The sequence below is a fragment of the Agelaius phoeniceus genome, chromosome 21, assembly GCF_051311805.1.
Source record: "Agelaius phoeniceus isolate bAgePho1 chromosome 21, bAgePho1.hap1, whole genome shotgun sequence".
Lineage (NCBI taxonomy): Eukaryota > Metazoa > Chordata > Aves > Passeriformes > Icteridae > Agelaius > Agelaius phoeniceus.
The window spans coordinates 10,227,612-10,250,677 of NC_135285.1; the positions used below are offsets into that span (position 1 = coordinate 10,227,612).

Consider the following 23,066-nt stretch of genomic DNA (forward strand, 5'->3'; position numbering starts at 1 on the left):
ATAGCTGAAGGTGATGTGAGTTGGTCTCTTGAGATCTCACCTTATGGGCCCTTCATGTGTGGCTTAACATGGTGGTCACTGGAGAGGATCAGGAGTCCAAGTGCAGGTTGTTTTATGGCAGTGAGCAGGCTGGTTCAGTTATGGAGTTGCAGAGGTCCATCTTAATCAACAGCTTGTGTGGCAAAAGTGATAATTTTTAGGAAAGCGCTTGCAGTGTTTAGGATGGAATCGCAGCCACACTGGGCTCTGAGGCTCCAGAAGGTGCAGAAGAGATGAGGCTTGCAGGCTGCCAGCTCTGAGCAGAAGCCCTCCTCGTGCTGAGCACAGTTAGCGTGTGCCATGAAAACATCCAAGCTGTGTGTTTAAACTCCCTGCTGTGAGCGTCTGTTCATGCACAGAGCTGGTGGTGTCATGGGGAAAGGGGGCCTTGGAGCCACATTGGTAAATGTCATTTGGGAGGGGCCCTGGAGTGGCTCCTGATGGAGTTTTCTGATGTGGCTGGTCAGTTTATGCCACACAAGGAAAAGAGAACTGCTGTGCAGATTTTATTCAATTGCTGTGCCTGAGAAAGGCTGGTAAGGACTCACTGAGATGGCAGTGCTGTGTCACTGTCAGCTGTCATGGTGCAGGTGAAAGGGGTTTATCAGTTCTTTTAAAAACACCACAGCAAACCACTGTGGTTTTGGCACAAGTCTTGGCTGCCCAGAAAACGGGGGAGTGATCTATTGCCTTCTGTGTCCTGGAGGCTTGGCTAGCTTACAGAAGTGGTTTGATGGTAATTAATACTGGTGTACCAGAGAGAAGGGGTGGCAAAGAGGAGGAGGATGAAGGCTGGTTGCTTGCAGAGCAATGTATATCTGAGCTTGCCACCTACTCAGGGCATGGCAGAACTGCTGCATAGTACCACAGGGAAACTCTTGAGGAACAAGATCTCATCGGGAAGGAGGGGAAAGTGTTTAGCTCGAGGAGATTGTGCGTCTGTCTCCCTGAGGTGGTTTGTGTCCCACAGAGGGGCTGTGGGAGCCTGTGCCAGCCTGCTGTGAGTTGTAGGTGACATGGCTGCTGCTTAGAGCTCCTGGGTGCCCCCAGCTTCAGCATTACAGGAATGGTCTGAACTCTGGATGTCTTTAGAAGTTACAGGTGCTGCACATTCCCATCGTTAGGACAGAGTGAGGAGACCAGTAATTACTGTAACTGGAAAGTTCTAAATTCCGTTCAAGTTTTTATTTGTTTGATCTCAGAATAGTTTATTGTACAAACAGAAGTTACATGTCTTCTACATGTAACAGCATCTTTCTCAAAACTGCATCGTTCTTTAAACCCAGGATAACTGATCTGAGCAGCTCAAACCCCTGTCCATGTGCTTGCTTTGTGCTCAATGCAGGAGTCCTGTGGCTACCTCAAGACTTGCAGTATTGGCACTATAGGAGTTTGTGTGGAACTGCTTTGCAGGGCACCATAATTGGATTTACTGAGCTGTATTTTGTCATCTTGCCCTGGTTTAGCCTTTCCCCTTCTACTGTAATCCAAAGGTACCCAGATATTTAAAAAAAAAAGTCCCTTTGAATGAATCAGAACCAGCAGAGCGCTGAGCCTGCCTTCACTGCAGGCAGGAAATCCCACCTTTGGTGTGTGCCAGCACCTAAACAGAGGAGAAGAGGGAAGTGTTGTTTGTGCAGGGTATTGGCCCTTTTCTGGGATCTAAAGGCCTTTTTAGGATTTTGCCTCATGTTCATGCCTGGAGCAAGAAAGGGCCTTTTGTTGTAACTTTAACAAGAGTACACACAGGCTTTTTACAGCATTGCAAATAAATGTGCTGGAATGTATAGCCCAAAGTGAAGATGAATTCAGGGCCCTGAAAGCAGTGGCAGCTCCAGTTTCTTTCAGTTGGTTCTACCAAGGATTGGGGTCACAAAAGAGAAGGATAATTTACGGCTTAGCAAATAGGAAAAACTCTTTATAGCTGACTTGCTGGAACTCAACCCTGCAGCAAACCACCAAAGTCAGCATTATGTCATGAGCAATGAAGTGAGGTGACACTTCTTGCAGAAAGAGGGGTGCTGTTTTGGGCAGGTTTCTAGATGCAGCAGTTCTTTGCACATGGAAGTTACAGGCTGGCTTGTTAGTTGCTTAACATCAAACTTGGACATCAGTCAATCAGTATTTTTTTCCTGCTTCCTCTGCAATCAAATACACTTTTCCAAGGTGATGCTGACTGCAGCAAGGTAAACTGGACATCTTGCTTGTAAAGCAGATGGTTCCTTCTGCATGGATCCCTTCGGTGCTGTGCCAGCAGGGGATGGGGCAGCCAAGCAGTGTTGGGGAGGGCCTGAAATGAAGGAGCTTTCTGTGCAGATTTCACTGTGTGCATTCAGCTGCAGATTCATAGTGAGAGGCACTGCAGGTTGCCGAGGAAAAGTAGATGGACTTGGTATTTCTTGGTTTGCAGGGGGTGGGGGGCGATGGGGGCCACAAAGCACAGCTTCAAGCAAGATACTCTGTAACTGCCTGGGCAAAGTTAGCTTAGCTAGGGCAGGACAGGAGTAAAACTGAGGAGGAGATGCCAGGCATTTTCTCAATGAGGAAAGAAGGATGTGCCAACCTCCTTTGCCAGCACAGGCCCAGTGCCGTGTGGCTTCTCCCATGTCCCACTGCCATACGTGCCCCTCTCCCATTCCTGCGGGGCCACAGAATGGCCGCCAGCTCCTGGAGCGGGCCCAGCTCACTGTGAGCTGTCACCAGCAGTTGCCAGGCTGGTGCTGAAGAGCTGACAGCCTTCTCAGCACCTCAGAGATGATAATCCCAAGGGAGCTTTTGGAATGACCTCTTAGTGAGCCAGCTAACATCAGGCATGAGCAGACAGGCACTATGCTAATACAGTAGGTAAGACTGACTTCAGTTTCAGTTAAGTGTTAATGATGTTTTCTTAAGTGACTCTCTTCAGTTCTCTGTGGATCTTACTTGCTAAATATTTGATACAGCTCTAAATTTTAAGTGATGCAAGGTTTCGTTGTGTTTGGTACACTTGTCCCTGAGTAGCTCTTTGTGCATTACTGACTTGTTTGCGGTATGCCAGCAGACTGGGCTGGCTGCACACTGGCCTGTCGAGGGCAAAAGTCTCACACCAAGTCCTGCTCCAGTTATCATACATTCTAAGCTGTGGGATTTCATACATCTCATTTCATTAAGTGCAATCTCAATTATAGTCAGCTCATAACAGTTTCTAATCCCTTCTCAAGTCTGATCTCCTCTGAATTTGATTAATGACCTCTGCACTCAGACTTCAATTTAGCATTTCAAGACCAGAAAAACACTTCTAAGAAAAGTAAGACTCTGTGTTCACTGACTTCTCTTCTAGAGTACAGCTGGGTTCTGTAACTCCAGGCTGGACATATGTGTGTATTCCAGTAAATCTTATCATGAGTTGCAACCTCAAGCAAACAACACCAGCCACACAATTGTCATGGTATCCCCAACTCCTGTCCTCAGTGGCTCTGGACAAGGAAATTGCTTGGATTTGCTTTGGACCTCAGAGGACAAACTGGGACCACAGGAATTTAAGAAACACAGTGAAACGAGAGGGGTGGAGAGAACTTTGAAAGAACCTTACTTGTTCTTTATGTGTATAATTTATCTTTTAAGAAAACAAACATCCTGTTTTTCTAATTAGCTAAATACTAGGAATTGTCCAGATTTTTTTTTGGAGTGAAACTTGCCTTCCTGGCTGATCACAGCTATTACAGCCTTCTCTGGGCTTTTCTGGTACTGCTTCCAAGGCAAGCCCCCAGAGGTACTTGTGTGCAGCAGCCCTCGTAAGCTGAAATCCAGTAATGCTCTGTTCACTTTCACCTCTGTGAAGGAATGCATTCTGCTTGTTCCAGCAGAAATGTGCTTTATGTTTGCACCTCCAAGTCATCTCTGCTAACGCTGCAGCCTTGGGGACCTGTGTGTCCGTTCTGCTGAGCTGCCACCTGACTCGGCACAAGGGACCTCGGTGGTTTGGCATCCCAGGCTTCAGCACCCCTTGGAGGCAGTTTGCTCACTGTAACCAACCCCCCAAGCAGTCATTAGGCCATAATTCCTGTTTACAGAGATAAGTCTTTATTGGAGCTATTGGAAGCAAATGGGACATGGTTCCAGTTTTATATACAGAGAAGTCTGTAGTGTTGGGTTACAACCAGTGGCAATGACCCGAGATTACAGTGCAGTCGTGTTGTGTACAGTCAGTAACAGTGGCTGGCGTACAAACCACAGCACAGAAGCCAAATGAAGCCAAGTGTACGGGGTACAGCAGCACGGGAGGAAGCAACTGAAGGTACAAAGAGCGTTCCCTTTACATCTGTACGCTTTTTTGGGCTACTGAGTAGATACAGCTCAATTTAAAATTCATTGTGCAGTTATTTTTCTTCCCACTCAACTGCTACCAAATTGAGAAAATTTGAATGTTCAGAATACATTTTTAGTGCTATAAATAGCCGTGGTTGTTGCCAAATTACTTTATTTGAAATGGCTTTATTTATAGTTGGGAATAGTTCAGTCATCATTGTTCTCTAGTGATTACAAATTGGGAGAAAACGGAAGTATTTTGAAAGTAGTCTGTAATTAGACCACAAGGATCTCTTGTACTTCATTTGGAAGTTTAATTCTGGGTAACTTCTTTGAGAGAGATTTATTGGGAAGAAAGATGGAATAGTCCACCATATTACTCATTTGTGGAATTCGTTCATAGTATTTAAGGTTTCAGTAGTTTATAGGTCATACTTCTTTTTATTCAATGCCATATCCAATCTTAGTTCAAAAATAAACACTCCGTCCTCTGTGGATAAATAAATCCATCTCTTGGCTGCAGGTCAGACCTCTATTGGTGAAAGAGATTTAGAAAAATAGACCTTTTCTTTAACGTTTAATACGCTGACTCACAAAGGAAAAGTGAAATTCATTCAAGTCTAGAAACAAATACAGTACAAGTGATTTATAGAAATGCATTCCTTCCCTCTACAAACTTGCTGAGCATGAAACACTGCCCCAAAGCACTGCCTCTGTCTTTGCCTTGTCTTGGAGAAGTAATTATCATCAGAAAAGTCACATCAGACTGCACTGCCAGATTTCCTGTCAGAAGGGCTCTGCCTCCTGAGGAGTCTTTGCTTAGGAATTCTTTGGATGCATGGATGGTGGTGGTTTGGGTTACACAAAGGATATTTTAGCCCAAATTAGCAGCAATTTTAATTGATCTGGTTGACAGTGATTTTTGGTGGGTGGAAATTCAGCCATTAAAAAACAGCCTGTGAGTTGGCCTTGGAAAGCACCAGCCTTTCCTCAAAATCTCCACTTCTGAGACTGCTTCCCATTGATGCCCTTCTCAGCAAGGGCCTGATACATTTGGCAGTACAGGTTTCATGCTCAACTTTGTCACTAAGAACTGGACAGGACTTTAAAAGCATACAGCCCAGTGGGACTTGCTCTGCTGTTGTACTTCAGTGCTCTGGAGAGCCCCAGCCCCAGCAGTGCTGCTCTCTGAGAAGTGCAGTGTCCCAGGCTGGCTCTGGGGCAGCTGGAGCACGGTGACATTCCCGAGTGGAAGCAGTAGTTAAGCACCAGTTACTGGCCCCTGCAGAGGCTCAAGAGAGAATTGCTTCGTAGAGAGCTGGTCGGCCTAAAAAGCTTAGTCAGTTTGATCAATAAATATTGACTTAGGGTTAGGATGAGAAATAAGACACTGCACCTTGGAACTGGAAGACAGAGTCAACTTCCTGCTTTTTCTGTCCAAAAGGAGACTGGCTCCAAAACATTTGTCCTTAAGGACCTCTGTGATGCCTGACAGATAACTCATTATGTGTGTATGAATGTACCTGTCCCCTTCTGCAGAGAGGGGTAAATGTGTGACTGGACAAAGCTTGGAGGCTTTTTTCTGTGATTTTTTTTCAACCATCTGCTCTGTTTCATGTTGTCCCTGAAGGCATGGTTACCCACTCCTAAATTATGCAGCATTGCCCAGAGAATGGCTCTGTAGTTGAATATGCTCTCTGCAGTACAGCCTCCCTTTTCTTCCAGTGTTTGTGGATTTCCACACAATGGATGTTACCAGAAAACTACACTTGTCTTTATCCTGTTATTTTGAGCAGGGAAACAGTGATACGAGTTTAAAAACACAGGAAAGAATCTGTACTGCAAATCAGAATTTTTGTAATTAAATTCATAGGATCACGAACTTTTCAAAAGCTGTACTGCTCTGAATGCTGTTCTCTAGCCCACCGTTATTCTCCTTTGAGCAGAATGACTTTCCATCTGCTTAGAAACAGTTCTTTGTGAAAATAATGACAGAAGAATAAATACTGTCTCTCTTACCCTGACTTTGATACTTTACAGGACACCCTTACAGGACTCACATTCTGTTGGGAGTGAGTGCAGCAATACACACATTTCAGTATGCATAGATCATTAAATTGTAGCAGTGCCAGTAATAAAGCAAAACTTGCCAAGATGTCCTGTTCCTCTTGATTAAGCTTGATTTATGTGTGCCTGTTAAGATGCAGTTAGTGTCCACTGCTGAGATGATGCAGTACCCTGAGTAACTCTGTATTGATTACGCTTCCACAAGCTTGTGCTTTTGCAAGAACACAGAAATGAAACTCCAAGAAAATAAAGAAGTACATCAGGTTGTTTCCATGGAACACTGTTAATCTATTCATAGCAGCTTCAAAGTATGAAGTTAAAACTTACCTTCTGCTCTACTCCCATCGAAACAGATGAGTGCTATGATTAACTCCCCTTTAGCTTAAAAAATAGAAGTGGATAGAATGTCAAAATACACTTTGCTGGTAAGATGAACCTACTTTGTCATAAGGAGTTACACCAATATTGGTGACCTAAAATGTGTACACACGGGTCACTGGGAGCAGTATCTGCTTTCCCTTGTTGCCATGCTCCTCTGTGTAAAGGCAGCTTGTCTAGAATACTGTGGGCATTGCAGAAATAACTCACTACTGTTCCTTCTGAGGAAATTACTATTATTCCTTTTCCTCCCAAAATTCAATTGCATGCTCTGTACACTGCCTGAACTATCTACCTGTTTTGGGTAGGACTGCATCAGGAAACAAAATTTGTCCATTGGATTTCTCACATTCCTCCTCTGGAAAACCAGCACTCCTGGACTTGTTTACTGAATAGAAAAAATAATTTCATCTCCTTTAGCAACATCAGTAGCAGCTTTTAGCCTGCTGTATGGATAGCTTAAACCTCTTGCCTAAGTTCTCACTAACTATTGAAAAAGCAATCCCAGCTCCCCCTGCTCATAGTACACAAGGTTGCTGGCTTTCCCCAGCACACATCAACCTCCTGGTTTTACCACAGGCTGTCTTAATGGACTTGGAAAAGGCAGTGCAACTTTCCCTCCAGCTTCTGTCTATGATGCTCTAACCTCTAAAACTGGAGAAGGACATTTTCTTCTGTTGTTATGTTTTCTCTCTCTTGCCAGAACCAGATGCATTCAGAAATGCTGTGTTCAAGCTGATGCTGCACTACACCTCATGAACTGCAAAGCAGCATAAGGCAGCTGGAGCTTCTAGATCCTGGTTAGAGGTATGAATGAGGTTTAAGTTTAATCAATTAAAAATTAACTGCAGCTTTTACTCATTCCAACTCTCTTCTGCTAACCAACGGAGGTTAGCCAATTACATTCAATTACATTAAAATTAAGTGTTATTTATTCTACTAGAGATAGCAGTCCAGAGGTTTTCACAAACATGCAGTTCTGGCTGGTGAGAAAACATTTGGAAGTTGTTTACTTACACAGCATAGAAGAGACTGAAGCTTTAATTATCTTACTACCCCAAACCTTTGAAGTTAGAAATCAGATAAATTCAGTCTCTACAGTTAAAATTTTTAAATGTTCTTTACATTCTTGTAACTCTCACTTCTTGGTGGATTATTAATTAAGCATGGAAGAGTACTCCCCCTGAGAAGGATTCAGTCTGTAAAAGAGTTTCTATAGACTAGGCTTGATGGGTTCTTTTCAAGTACACAACTACCAAACTACCTGTGGTACAGTATATATGACCTTAAACTGTACTGAGTTAAGGCACCAAATACAAGATAAAACAACATCCAAAATAAGAGATATGCTTTAGAACTGCACATCTCCACACACCACTTTTGGACATTCAGCTCCTCAAAAACATCAAGGTAAACAATGTGGTCTGAATGTTTCATGCAATCTCAGGAACTGGAGAAAAAACCCCATTTTACTGAATTTAAACCTTACTGTCTGATGAACTTTTCTCTTACCTAACTCACAGCACTCCCAGTAAAGCACTGCCTTGCTTCCACAGCATCAGAGCGGTGTGGGAGGAAGAGCCCCCTTTCTCCTGGGAAACCCCAGAGAGAGGAGCACAGAGGAACAGGCAGATGTGTCCTACTTGAGCTTTTGTATTATCTCACATATCAGTTACAAACCAACAAGTGAAACCCATATCTATGAGCAGAAAAGGCAAGCACCACAATACCTGGACATAAATATCCACAAATAAAGCTAAGAAGGCATCACTCTGGGGTTAAGCAATAAAACAGTTACTGGTGACAATTCTCTTAATGCCAACTACTTAACCACTAGCTTAAATGGTTTATGTTCAAAAGAAAGGGCACATGAAACTGCTGCTGTGGTCCATAGGCACAGGAATTCAGTGCTGGGTTTCTCTGGTGAAGTGCTCTAAAATGACTTTAGCAGAATTTCCACTTCCAGTGGAATGAAACCAGCAAGCTGTTAGACAAGCTGTCTCCTGTACTAAGACAGCAGATTCAGCTACCCTGTCTCTTTGCTCTGCTTTAAACAAGTCAATAAAATATCTCATTTTTCACTGGATTATTCAGCAGGAAGCCCAAGAGGGTCTGTGTGCTGAACATTCGAGCTGAGTTACTGTTTTTTGAGACAGAACAGCCGTTCCTAACAGGGCTCCTCAGTGTGCCCAGCACAGAGCTCATTTTCATTCTTTTGATGCCAGAGAGGCAAGGTCTTAGTCAGCCTCATGACTGAGAACAACAATCTGAATTTCATGTTTACACATCTCATCATGTATCCAAGGGAATCCACAGCAGCAGAGCTGCTGTGCTGTTTCCCAGAGCCACCGGAAATAGGAGCTGTTTTTGTAAGCTGCTTTGTGACTTGGAACTCACTGAGGCTGGGACACAGTTTTCCCTTCATTAAGTAAGAGGCAACTGTCTTAGAATTTACCTAAAGGCAAGAAGTTCTAATACTGAGTGAGCATATCTTGGTATACCAAGCACAAGAGGCAGAAGGAAACTTGTAATTTTGTCTGAGTAAAGACTGAAATACTGTCTTGTTGTTAATACGGATTAGGAGAAATGTTCAGCTATCCCACCTCTAGACTGGCTCAAAAGTACAGATGCAGAATTACAAATGAAGAAGGGACTTTACATCAGGGAGTTGGTGGCAGAAAAAACAGGGAGTGCCACTCTCACTCTCCAAGGGACATTGCCAGGAGTGGATCAGAGGTGGTGCGTTAAAGCTGCTCACATTTATTGCTGTCTTGGAGAAAAATAAGTGACAAGAGTTGAATAGCTGAACAGCCAACAAACAGAAGATGTTTTTCTCAGACTAGAAAAATCTTCATGCCCCTCCTCCTGCATTTTCTACATCTTAATAATCTGAGGAACTTCTTGTCAGGGAAATTGTTCTCAATAGCTCAATGAGAGCAAAAAGCCTCAAATAATTTTAGATTTGTGCACTTTTCCCCAGTTAAGTTCTTTCAGAGGCTTGAGGGCACAGTCTTTTATTAAGACACACTTTAAATCTTTTTTCCTACCAGAAGGCAACTGTTCTCAAAGAAAGAATCCTTTTCTCCAGAGATGAGAGATACTGGAGCATTTTCAGATCTTTGTTAATGAGTAGAAATAGTCCTCTGGCACATGAATAAGTTGAAATATTTGTAGGAAAACTGGTTTCTCTGAAGTGCTTCACAGTCTGATTAAAAGTTTTTAAGAATCTAGATAATTATACGTAACAATTTCATAATTTGAGAGAATCAATTCTTTACTAGGATTCTAGAAGATGATCAAAAAAGGCAGGGCAGGAGGACAGACTTCACAGAAGCAAAGGTGTTTAACAGCAGTGAAAGTCATGGCAGCAGCATTTACAGCACATTAAGTGGGGAGCCATGACAATTGCTGAATCATCTAATTAGCTCACACTGGCTACAGGACAGCAAATTAGACAGATTAGGAACCACCTACCCAGGCACTAAATTGCCTTTGTGAGGGTTGGATTGTGCACCGTGTCCAACAGAAATTGCTTGGGCAACCGAGGCCTCGTGTTACACATTCCCTTCAGGAGCACAGGCTGGCCTCCCTCCACCCAACTGGCCAAACGCCCAGGAATAAGGTCACTGTGTTCCAGCTCCTGAATGTGTGCTTAAGGAAGACAGCAAGCACTGGCAGAGAGAACACGATGGCAGGAAGCACCACACACCACACTCTGAGCTGGCCAAGCCCTCCAAACCAGGCTGCTTACTCTAAACCCTTCTCTAGGAAGAGCCTGCCTGGAGGAATCTCTTATGGCTGGCAAAGTAGGACAGAAGCAGACCCCTAAAGCTCATGGGTGTTTTTGCAAAGTCAATGGTGATGCCATTCATTTCCAGTATAGAGAACACATTAAACAGTTTGGTTCTTCATTGTAAATCTCTGGCTTTTAATCCCTTAAGTGCCAGACACCATCTCCCAAAATACACACGATCATCTGGTTAGCTAAAACTAGCGTTAAGGTGGGTAGTGTATAGGCACAGACTTTCCCTGGTCTCCTATTTATAGATGTACTAATTGAAAGGAACTTTTCAGATTTCTTTTCCATGAACCAGAAATTTAAACTGTAAAGTACCATTTCTGCTCCACTGAAAAGGTACTCCAGAATTGGTAATGCTACTGGCAGCTGCACAGAGCATACACAACCAGATGTATGCGTTTGGCTCTTGGGTACATGCAGAAATGCAAAGCCCAATAGCTGTAACACAGACCTCCAACCTCACAGAAAAGGCAGTTCAGACCAAGATCCTGTGAGGAGGCTTTTAAAAGGAAACCTAAAAGTTATATGCAGAAGAAATGAGTTTCTACTTCTGCTTTAGCAAAGCCATACTTGAGGCAACACTGATGAGGCAGATGTTATCCAGATTACTAATCAGATAATAGCCTGATATTAGGCTGAAATCTACTGATGGAATTGGCTTCTCTCTCAAACCTGAATACATCAGCACTTCAGAGCCTACTCTGTGACCCTTCAGTACATGGGGCTATTTTGCTCAAGTTCCACATGGATGAGAGGGGTTCCCAGACAATCATGCCCCTTAGGGTCTTATCTCTGATTCCAGGAGGCTGCAGAACCCAGATTTAGGAGTCTTAGTGGTTTTCACATATCAGAAAATGGTTCTCTCCTACTGAAAAGGGAGGCAGCAAAGGCAAGGGGCTGTCTCAGACATAAATACTGCAATGCTTTACTGCATTACAAACAGCAGGGTATTAGAGACATCTAGAGAAAAAAAGATGCAAGAAAGTTGAGATCATTTTAAAAAAACAGCAGGAGAGTGGAAAGCTTAGGATTTTAAGAGTTAAAAAGAGTGATAACAAAATTACAGAAATTCACAGTTAAAGCAATTCTGCTGGAAAGAAATGCATATGGATTAAGCTGCCAAGCAGAGTCCACAAAGAAGCAGATCAAATGAGAGTCAGCAAGATGTTTACTATCAGTCTTGAAGTGGACAGTGCTTGTCAGGCTGACAGCAGTTAAGTTTAGGAAAGGAATATCCAGGAGAAGTTCATTATAATGCACCTTGATGCATATAATATCCTATCTGAAGGAGCAGAGCAGCCTGCTGCTCCAGGATCAGCACTGCTGGGCCTGCCAGGCTTAAAAAGGGACTGAACTGTAGGTGAGCTGCAGAACCAGCCCTGAGTTTGCACCTTGAAGATAACAGCAGATAGAACCTGCCCCCTGAACAGGAAGGACGTTCTGATTGCTCATCAGTTGTCCTGCAGGTGTCATGGAAGGATTTATGTGCTTCTAGGGCCAGCCCCTGGAACAGTTCCTCAGTTCACTTCCCAGGTGCGAGTTCAGGAGCAAAGCTGACACTATTGAAGAGCTCTTTTTCTCTTACCAGCCTATGCATTATATCCAGAAATATCCTGAGGAATGGATGTACATGCAGTTACTTAGTAAATTTGATGATTCAATATTAAAATCAAATATAGTTTATATTTGCTGTTAGTGTTTTGATGCAGACCTTTGGGCTTGATCCACCACTACATATTCTGTACCAAGTGGTTTTCTGTTTGACACCAGTGTCAACTGTTACCAGTCAGGGGTTGTTCCTGTTTTCATCTCTGAATCGAGACCCTAAAATGCTAATACATTATCTTCAGCTTGCTCCCTTTTGCTTTTTTGTTTTTTAGCCATTTTTATATAAAAAGAGTTGTTTCCAGCAACTTCAAGTACTGCAAGTACTGCACTTCTGGAGTACTGTACTATGCAACTTTGCATAACGCAAGGTTTAAAAGACAAATAAAAAAATAGTATTTTAAAACTACACATATCATGTGCACCAATAGGTCATAATCCAAACCCATTTGAATCTAAGTAAAATATTGTTAAAACATTTACTACAGAACTGAAAAGAATTATTTATGGATGGCTGTATCCTAATTTCCAGCTGTAGAAAAGCACAGCTAAGCAAAGGATTCACGCAGAGATAAATCCCTGCCTGCCTGCCCTCCTGTCCTGCACTGCACCCACAGGAGGGAAGCAAACCTGGCTGCTTCCTGAATTAATTTACCTCATGTAATTTGATCTCTGCAGATTTTAACTGCAATATCATCAAAGTTGTTCATTCTTCATTTGGAGTTCAGCTTTAATAGTTTAGGGAAATAGTTTCTCTCATTATTAGTGTCACCCACTGCACTTAGCCAGAACCAAGGTGTGCATTATTCAGAGCAGGCCATGGCCTGGCTTTGGTACCTACCCAAACGTGTCCACAGGATGCAAGGAATGCAGTGCCTGACACAGCAGTATCAACACAGCTTTTTATGCTACACAGGAGAAAAATATTTGAAGGAGAACAGTCTGTTGATAAAACCAAACAATTTCTTACGTGTTAGGTAATATTTTTTTAACTGAAACTAGAGTATTTGAATTGGCCTTGAGAAATACAAAGTTGGGATTCAGACCTATGTATTACCTCTTTAAACACTGAGTTATCAAGACATAATAAAAACGTGCCATATACAAGATTGTCACAGGTATACGAGATTTTTAGAAAAAAAGCAATAAAAATATTCTTTAAGCTGAAAATAAAATCTCTTACCTTTTATATCACGATCTCAGCTTACAGTCACTACATTTCTGCTTATTTTATACAAGTGCATATGGCTATGAAGGTCCGGAGAGAATGAGAATAAAGTGGAATTAACCTGCTGAAAACTGCTTAGAAGTCTTAAGCTGCAACATATAGATGTTCCAATACCATTTAAAAAAACATTCAGCTTTCAGTTATTGCTGATTGACAATCTCAAAATATCAACATACAAATATTCAAGAGGGAAATATCTCAGTAAATTTAGAGCAGCAAAGGTTTTTCAACTGGATGTTTCCCAAATATTGTGTTTTCCTATCATTTGGTGATGATTTTAAGAGACACAAAAGCAATCTGCTTGATTTTCAAGTTCAGGCCTACCATTTTTGTGCCTCATACCAATGATGTGGGAAAGAGAGAGAGAATATATCATTCAGTTACATTTTGGGAAAAAATACTGTGTTCTATTTTTTTCTTCTGCCATTTTGCTACATTTCATGTCTGCTGACATGCACAATGGTACAAAGCACTGCTGCTTCAGGAGTGACCATTGCACAGCTCTGTAGCAACTTTTATAGGAAACATGCAAATACAGTAAAGTATCAAAATTCTGAAGGACTTCAATAGTGAAAGTGAAGGCAGATTTCAGTGCTTGAACAGCACTCGACCCAGGTTGTGCCTTGGTTTGGCATTTGGTTTTCCCCCCTCGACACAGCAGTCCTTCCCCTTCTAGTGTAAAGAAATAACCAGGAGTATATACACATCTATTGCTATGTACCCAAAGAGAGGACTTGTGGCTTGGACTAAGTATTGCTTTTCATTACATGGAGCAAAGTTCAAGAAGTGAGAAAAACACTTTCAAAAAAAAAAGAAGGAAAAAAGCTCAGATCCCATGTCTGAAGTTGAGAAACCTCAAAACGAGCCACGTTTTTCTTGCTTTTAAGACATGTACAAAATGCCATTTGGAGCCACACAACCTGATGGTTCTAGAAGTCAGAGAAGAAATCTTGAGGGCCCAAGTGAATAATAAAAGGTGCGATGCTGAGAGGCTGGCAATAGGGACTGTCAATGAAAAAACCACCTACAGTGGGAGAAGAGCAGAGAAGCAAAAACCTCACGTTAATTTCTGAGACTGGCTGAAGCTAAAGCTCCATTTAAATTTCTCTGCTCTTTCAGCTGCAAGTGGAATTTTCATTGTAAAATGGGCACTTTGAATTCTTTGAAGGTATTGAAACATCTAACACTTCCAAGGTTACCACTTTCTAAACAAAGAACTGACAGCTCATTCATATTTTCAGTAAAGCAGAGAAATGTAAAATATGCAGCAAGGGGGCAAGTTTACAATGTGGTTAGTAACTCCCAACAAATGACAAAAAATAAAAAATGACTTCTATAAATCATCTGAAATGACTGCCATCATGTTGGAAAAGAGCATAGCGCCCTTCTTGTCTTTGAAATAAGAACAAGTTTTTGGCTTACAAACGTACATTGTATAGAATTGGTTCACAGAATATTTTGTTTGGAATTTTACAAAACTGGGGATTCAGGAAAAAAAAAAAAGGAAACTACAAACAGTTGCCAATCAGGGGAACTCCAAAAGAGAGGGGGGGAAAAAATGTGTGCAGAGGAAAGATTCCTTTAATGAATATTTGATTAACAAAAATGGGCTCTGATCAGCCATGCTTTTTCTGCTCCGTGATGGCTTCCTTTCATCCATAGGCCAGCAAAACAGGTCAGTGATTTCTGAGCACCTCTCAATTTGGCTCCATCCCCGGCCCTGCTCTGTGTTCCGTGGGTGACGCCAGGCTCACCCTCATCCTCTGCGTTTTATTAAAGTACCACCGACACCAAACGGAAGCGAGAGCTACGGCAGGAGGAGAACCATGGAAATGGAAACACATTCCTAAGCACAAATACTCAGCTTAAGAATAACAGCTGCAGTTAATTCCAGGGAAAGCAGCTTGTTCTATAAGCCACCCCTTATTCAGCTTTTCTAATATTTCTCTCCCTCAAAGGGGGCTGTGGGGAGGAGGAACTTTACATTGCTTTAAGCACCGCTCCTACAACACCCTCAACACAGACACAGCTCCCCTCGCCTCAGCAGCAGCGGCTGTTAGAGAACAGGGGGTAAAGGCAAATCTTTGGAAGAGCAGGAACTGAAGCCAGCCTATGGAAAAGCAACGGGCGGGGGCTGAGGAGAGAGTGCAACCAACAATGCTGCTTATTTGTGGGGTGATACCTTAATAAAGACCACTGGAATCCCTTGTTAGAGCCCACAGCAGTCCACAATCCATGGAGACTCCAGTCATGGAGCTGGGCCCTATCCTGGAATTTCAGACAGGTGCACACACTCCTCTTCAAAAAGAGGACTCTGGGTTTGAGCACCAACTCATAAAAAAGTACTGGCCTATGGCTGAAGTGTGTCACTTTTCACAGCAGCACTCAACAAGAACTGGGACAATTAAATAGCAAGTTTTCATGGGGACCTTGTTGCTGCTTTAGATTCTTATAAATGTAAGGGGGAAAGGAGAACCTTTGGTTTAATATACAATTGACAAATAAAATGCTTTCTGTAGAAATGGTGGATGGAAAATCAAGGGTGGGCAGACAATCTTAAAAGTGAAGAAGGCCACAAGAACAAGTGGAATTTTTTTTCTCTCTCTTTTTTTTTTTTTTTTTGTAAAAACAGAAAAGAAAACATGTAATTTTTGAGCTCTAAAGAACCTGATTGTAACATTATTGTTGTCCTTTCTCTGGGCAATACGGGTGTAAGGTGTGTCCCTAGAATTGTATCCTTCTGTGGGAACTTCCTTTAATACTTGTTTAATACTTGTTTCACAGAATGCAGCCTTATACAGAGACAGACTAATTCCCTTTGTTTCATTTGTTTTTCAGCATTTTGTGTATGAGTGAAAAGTCTTCTTGGATAATTAAGACTGTGTCTAAAATCACAGTTACAGTATGCTGATCTATAAGGAAACTCAGGTACTGATGCTTAACTATAAAAAATAAGATAAAACAATATTTTAACCCATATCTTACTAAGTTTATTACACACCATAATATTTACAAAGTTAAATGTTAACTGTAAAGTTTCTATCGTGTTTTTTTAATTATTATTCTTTTTATTTTTGTTTTTTAAAGAACTATGCCCTGCATTTAATAACCCTACAGCAAATACAGGTCATTAACTGAGTCTGTGTGACTGCATTAGGAAACAGGCAGTACTCTTGTGTTACAACAAAACAGTTTATTTGTGATCAGTGTTTTATATTCTATACATCCTTCACAAATTTAATTTTACATAATCGGATACTTCATTTAAAACGTAAGATTTAAGCTTCTAGTTCTTCCCTATAACAGAAGGCTGGTATAAGTTATTTGAAAATGAGGTAACATTTCACAGAACATTTTTTTCAAGTTTTAGAGAACTAAATTTGCATTTTGTTAAAATCAAAAAGTAGGAAAAAGATGTTTCTTTACAAATGACTTTGCTCAAGTATGTGTTCAAAGAAAACAGGATAAAAAGGCTTTTTTCTTCTAACATTCTGTACTGTACTGTGTTGTTCAATCAATAGGAATTAGCTTCTGCCATTTGCTAAAAGAATGAGTAGTGGGGAACGGGGTAAGTTGGGAATTTCATAACTGGTAACAGAACCATTCTCTTGGGTAAACCTACAGAGAGAAGAAAGGGAGAGGACTCCAAATAAGTTCAGCAATCCAAGAAAGTCAGATAAGAGCTTACAGTAGTGTTCTCATTAACCTTTTCCAGATCAGTCAGGCAATGTGCTGTCAGGGTGCAGAGTCCCATAAACAGTAACGCTTCACCACTTTGCACTGTTTCAGACAGATGGTTATAGCTTAAAGTCTGCTTTATTTTTGTCCTGGTGTTTGGTACAATTAAGGAAGTAATATTCTCAAAAGCAGAGTGTATATTTGGATTTGAAGCTCTATTTCATAATCTTTATGGTAATTAATCTCTACTAGTTTGTGCTACATTGAGGTAATTTCACAGGCCAGTTGCAATTGCAGATATTCTAGACAGGCACTGCTGTGCATAAAATACAACTCACAGGGAAACTGTTCAGCAGTTTTGATCAGCATCCAGGTAGGTCAGCCAAAAATCAAGCACCTACAGTAAATTCTGCATCTGCTTCCTTATTCTGCACTTCCTCTCCTGAGTTGAAGTAGTAAATCTGGAAAGATTGACATCTGCCTGATTTCATTATTATTTTAGAGTTCTTGTGGCCTCACAAACTTCTGCACAATTAAACGTTTGTTTGGTTTTTTAATCTTGCCTATTTAAATTCTAGTATTTAACCTATGTATCCATTTAGAAATCACAAAGCAGCAACAGCAGGTATTTCAGAGCACCAGATGATCAAAGTGAAGTTTCCCAACATGCAACAGCTTACAAAGGCAAAGAGACATGTTTACCTTACAGCCAAAAAGCATTATCCCAGAACTTTGCATCACAATCATAAGACATTAAGAACAGAAACTCTTTATGTGAAGAATGGGGGCATCCAATTCCACAATGCTTTGAAGTCAGTGATATGTCACATATATACACCTAAGTGCTTAAAATCCAGCTCCCAAAATAGGCATAATGAGAAAAAAAAATCCCAAACAGGAAGGAATGAATGAAAAAAGCAAGAAAAGCTGCAGGGAAACTTGGTAACAGTTGTATTCCTGCCTTCAGCAGGGAAAGGATTCCTCATGTCACAGTGTGTCACTGCTTGTAAAAACACAGACATGCAGGTACCAGTAATCCTGGTTATACTCTGAGACTGTTGCTTGAAAAGAACCAAGGGGGGTCTTAAAAAATCCATACCCCAAACTAAATTCCCTTTCATTTTTCTCTGAGAAAACACGTTGCTGTTCCTTGTGTGATGCACCACAAAGGACAACGCTCCATGGGACAGCCCTGCTGCCAGCTGCCTTCTGTCAGAGGACAGGGCCAGTCAGCAGGTGTAAAACTACAGAGCTTTGCTCCAAATCTGGGGGAGAATTCCACACTGAACACAGCCCGTGGGCCCGTTCTCCCTCTCAGTACAGAACTGGACCAGCTGGTCCCAGTCAGGCTAAGCAAATATTTTCCATAAAGCAGCAGCATTTTTGCCCTGTTAGAGCTCATACGTCTAGAAAAGTCATGTAATTGACATTTCAAAATATTTTTAACTTTTATAATGATATCAGGGGAGTTGGTACTGCTCAAGTTAGAGAGATTTGGGAGGAACAACTTATTACAAATACTAAAAAGCAGAAGTTTCCCATATGAAAAATTCCAGGCCTTGAAACATGCCGGTCATTTGAGCAGCAGACTGTGACCAGTCCCTGCCACAGGAGAGGCTGGTGGGACTGGTCCTGGTGGGCTCACGTTGTGTGCCAGGACATATCACTGACTCCAAACTGCCCTGCTCCCATTGCCACATAAACCTCATTCAAAGTAACCAAAAGGGCCGGTTAGAGGAATGCATTGTTAGTCCAGCATAAAACAAGCCAGTGGGGAGGGAGAAGCCGAGTTAAGGAAAACCCTTCCATCACAGCTCTCTGGTTATCAGCTCATTTTACAATCTCCATGAAACCAGTGCTTTGCCAGCCTAATAGAACATGTTTCATAGTGAAAAGCATTGTGGCAAATGACCATGTCCTGGCTGCCTCACAGACTGATTGCTACCAGTACCAACTACCCAAAAGCCATCCTGGTGTCCCAAGCAGTGGTGTTTTAGCCTGCAGGGGTGGGGGGGTATTTCCCGTAGACTTCAAAGAGTTGACAGCATTAAGGGAGCTTTGTCCACAAGTCACTTACACTTGGGAGCAAACATTTCACCAATGTTACTGTAATGCCATTTAGCTAAATCTGAGTCAGAGATGCTGAAATAGGCCCTTCGGTAGTCTTTGAATGGAGCACAGACTGGCTGTAAAAAGTAAGGGAACTACTTTGACTGGGTTCCAGTATGAAGGGAACAGGCAATTAGAACAAGCAGTCCTTCCACAGACCAGGCAAAGCAGAGGCAAAAAGCTACTCCAACCAAAAAAGAACCACAAGGTTATGGCATAAAAGTGGTGTTGTTGTCATGGTTTAAGAGCTTAAATCTCTTTGAATTTCTCCTTGGACTGCCACATTTGGATTGCCACAACAGTTTCTGCATAATTTCTAAGGTGTTAATTACAGGGCTGTACGTACCGTAGGCTGGTGCCGCTGTGCTGTATCCGTACGGTGCTCCATAGCCTGCAGGGAAACACAGCAGGGAGAGGGGTCATTCCCTGCCCTGCCTCTCAGTGTCTGCACACCTGCACAGGGGCAGGGACCCTGTGCCTGAAGCAGGAGCACAGCAAAACCAAACTCACACCAATACATACAAATATTGCTGAAAACACTGAATGTTCCTATGCGGTAGCCAAAAGGCCAAGCTGCCAGGGACTTTCTCAAGCCTCAGCATCTCAGAGTTAAAATTCCCTATTTCATTTCCTCAGCATTTTCTTTTCCACTCAATCCCTCATGTCTGCACTGTTCAGAGCATGGAGTTGGCATGACACAGACATCTCATATTTGCTTATGTTCTTCTTAAAACACAAATGCAGTCTATGCAGAGAACAGTCACTTTCCTAAATTTCCTTTAAAAGGAAAATGCTGGATGCCTGTGGCAGATGTCACGTCCCCCTTAGTAAAGCTCCTGGCTTTCTCTGTCATTTCTAACAGACAGAGTTCCACAGAAGACATGTGAACACCTCCACACAAACAGATAGTTTTCCCCCAGAGAGCAGAGTGTGACTCTGAAGTATCTGAGAGAAAAAGCAACACAGGTAACACCAGCATTGGTTTCTACATGTCAGTAGTTCACGAAGGCTTTACAGGGTTTCTTTTTCTGGTGAGACTGCTGGTGTCACTCCAAAAAGTAAGAGATTTCTGAGAAGAATAGGTGATAGAGAGAAATAATCTGTGAAGGCCAAGGCCAATAAAAGCTTAACTACAGCAACTGGGAAATGAAACTTATTTCTGGAATAATTCCACACTGGCAAGAAGCATGCCCCTTGGCAGGTTAAAGTGTCTCTTAAATGACTCCTCAGGCAGACAGACAGTTCCAAAAACAATGTTAACAGCCATTAAAAATGAATTACTGGGTTTTAATATTTAAAATGACATGACCATACAGGAACAATGAAGATGACATGCTGCCAATGGTGCCGGGCAGGAAGGCTCCCCAACAACAGGGCTGTGCTATTAGCACGTGTGAGCTGCTGGAGGGTCTAATTAGAGCTCATGCTGTAATCTGAAAGCCTGAGCATGAGGACTAGAAGTGTTATTTTTTGGAAGCTACTACTGGATTTGCTTTGACTAAGGCATCTTCAGCATCTCATCCTTACAAATCTGTGGTTCTTAGAACAAGCAAAAACAATGTCTGGATTCCTTTCACATGTCACCCACAAACCTCAGACATGCTGTAAAGTCACAAAGAAAACGCACTTTGAAAAGTAATTTGAGGATGGAGAAAGTGATCATTTCATGAACATTTTCTTGTGAAAATGTGAAATGGGAACCAGAAGCCCTTGAACTTCAGAAGCTGTTTCTGCTGATCAGAACAATGCAGTGTGGATGATGATTCCCCATCAGCCAGAGCATGAAAAGAAATTCTTTTATTTCTGGCCACCACAGAAGCTACTATTAGATGCTTCCAGGTGGAATTCACATTGAGAATTTTTGGGAGCTCACGGAATCTTGAGCCTGCTGACTTCATGTTCACAAAGGATTCTTGGAAAAGGCACTCCTAATGCTAAACCAGCACATGATCCAGAAGGTTCTTAGGTAGGAAGAGAGTTTTGGGAATTGTGCCATGGCAATGAACTATGAAGACAAATCATAAAATAGTAAAGCCATTATGCCCATAACTGTGTGCTCTGTGCACACAGAGCTTTGAGCTGCACACTCATAAAGGATACAGTCTGCCAGTTTTCCAGCTCTTTGAATTATTTAAATCCCCATGAAGCCTTCTGCTCCATGTCAGATGGTTAAAGGAATCACTTGCACAGGTGAATAACACACATGAAAAAGAACACCCCAGCAGACAAATACTAAACTGTCAGCTACAGGTGTGGTGTCTTACCTGGTGTTATGTATCCAGTAGCAGCAGCTGCCCCAACGAACGCCCCTCGTGTTAAAGCACCTCGTCCTCTGCCTCGAACAGCCTGGACTGCTGCAGAAACAGCTGTATTGACAACCCCTTTAGTCTGCCCAGAGTGACAAAAAATAGCAGTTTAGAGAGTGAGTGTTGCAGGAATACAAGGCCACCTGCATTAAATCATCCCCTTTGAGAGGGCTCTGTAAACGTGCCTGATGTGCCAGGCTGGCTGAGCACAGACTGGAGAGTGCTGTGCCAAAGGATGTGAGTGACAGGGACACAGCGGGTCCCTGGCCCTGCCACTGCCTGCAGAGCCCAGCACGTTCCCCCTGCTCAGCCCTGGCAGTCCCTTCCCTCAGACTGTGCCTTATTTACCCCAGATTTGGGCATGATTGAACACTGCTGGCTTCTGAGCCTCTCTGCTGCTCCTCCATGCTGTCTTTCCCACCTCCTTACCACTTTCCTCAACCTACAGCACTGGTTTTACATCTCCCTTACCCTCCTGGTTCCACATAACTACAGCAGGGCCAGGATCTCACCCCCAAACAACCAGCTCACAACACCAGCAGCCTGTGCTAACCTCACTTTACTAAAATGCTGCCTTCTGTATCAAAACCAACCCAGACCTGGGATAATGGTCCAAAAAGCAAGTTACAGTTCTTACCTGAGGAAGAATCTTCTTTTTCTTGTTATTTGCTGCATTAGGCCCAGAAAACAGTTTTTCAAGTGCTGCTAATGCAGCACTTGCTTTTGCTACTTTCTTGTTTGGGCCTGCACCTCTGAACTTCTGCCCATCTACTTCTACCTGAAAATTAAGACATGAGTTTATGCCTAGTATTAATGCACAGGAACACCATGCTGCACCCACTCGGCTGATGTGCCACCCATAAAGAACTTCAGTAGGAAAAAACATCCTTAGTGTTTTATGTGACAAATTTCTATTGGTTCTAGATCTGAAACTGGTAAAGGATACCAAGGTTATCTTGGGAACCAGTGTGTCACAGATACTGGGAATCTGGCAACTACAACTGCAATTCAAAGAGGACCAGCATATCTGTTGGATACTGGATTTAACCCATACCCTAGAGTCTTCCTCATCATGAAGTTTTGGTCAGAATCCAGTTTGAATTCTCACTGTATTTTCCTAAAGTAGAAAGGCTATTCCTTTCCCCAGCTGAATCATCACAGCAACAAAGAAATACATAACCTGAGAAATCACCACCAATGTGCATTGCAAAAGGCAAAATAGCAAAAATGTGAGCTGGAGCAGCAAGTGACTCTGCTGCACCATTAATGACCAGCTGCAGCTCTGCCCCTCTCACCTCCATCACAAAGCGCTTGTCATGGCTTCCCCCTGTTTCGGAGATGAGCTCGTACTTCAGACCTCTTCTCTTTTCATTGAGCTCCATCACTGGGTTTTTACCACTTGCTGTGAGTATGGGACCCTGAGTTCTTACCTAGAGAGACATGCAGGGTGTTACTTCAGAGCCTTTCTCTCTTCAAAATGCAGCCAAACCTCTGCAGAGCTGTATCACAGGTAACACTGCCCTGGCTGCAGCAACCCGCCATGCCGGCACGGCAAAGGGCAAGTCTCTAA

At 42.5% G+C, this 23,066-nt stretch overlaps 1 protein-coding gene across 18 annotated transcripts in view; it reads right to left on the bottom strand.

Annotated features, from left to right (window-relative positions):
* The window catches only part of STRBP (spermatid perinuclear RNA binding protein), a 75,263-nt gene that overhangs the window by 11,664 nt on the left and 40,533 nt on the right, over positions 1-23,066 (bottom strand). For 4 of the 18 annotated variants that reach the window (XM_077189125.1, XM_077189123.1, XM_077189122.1 and 1 more), the window contains exons 14-17: positions 22,792-22,926; positions 22,134-22,274; positions 21,455-21,578; positions 17,201-19,581 (exon numbers count right to left, since the gene is read on the bottom strand). In XM_077189125.1, the coding sequence (XP_077045240.1) occupies positions 19,400-19,581; positions 21,455-21,578; positions 22,134-22,274; positions 22,792-22,926 (582 nt within the window). In that variant the 3' untranslated portion in view covers positions 17,201-19,399. The other 14 variants (XM_077189137.1, XM_077189127.1, XM_077189126.1 and 11 more) reach the window with 11 other exon arrangements.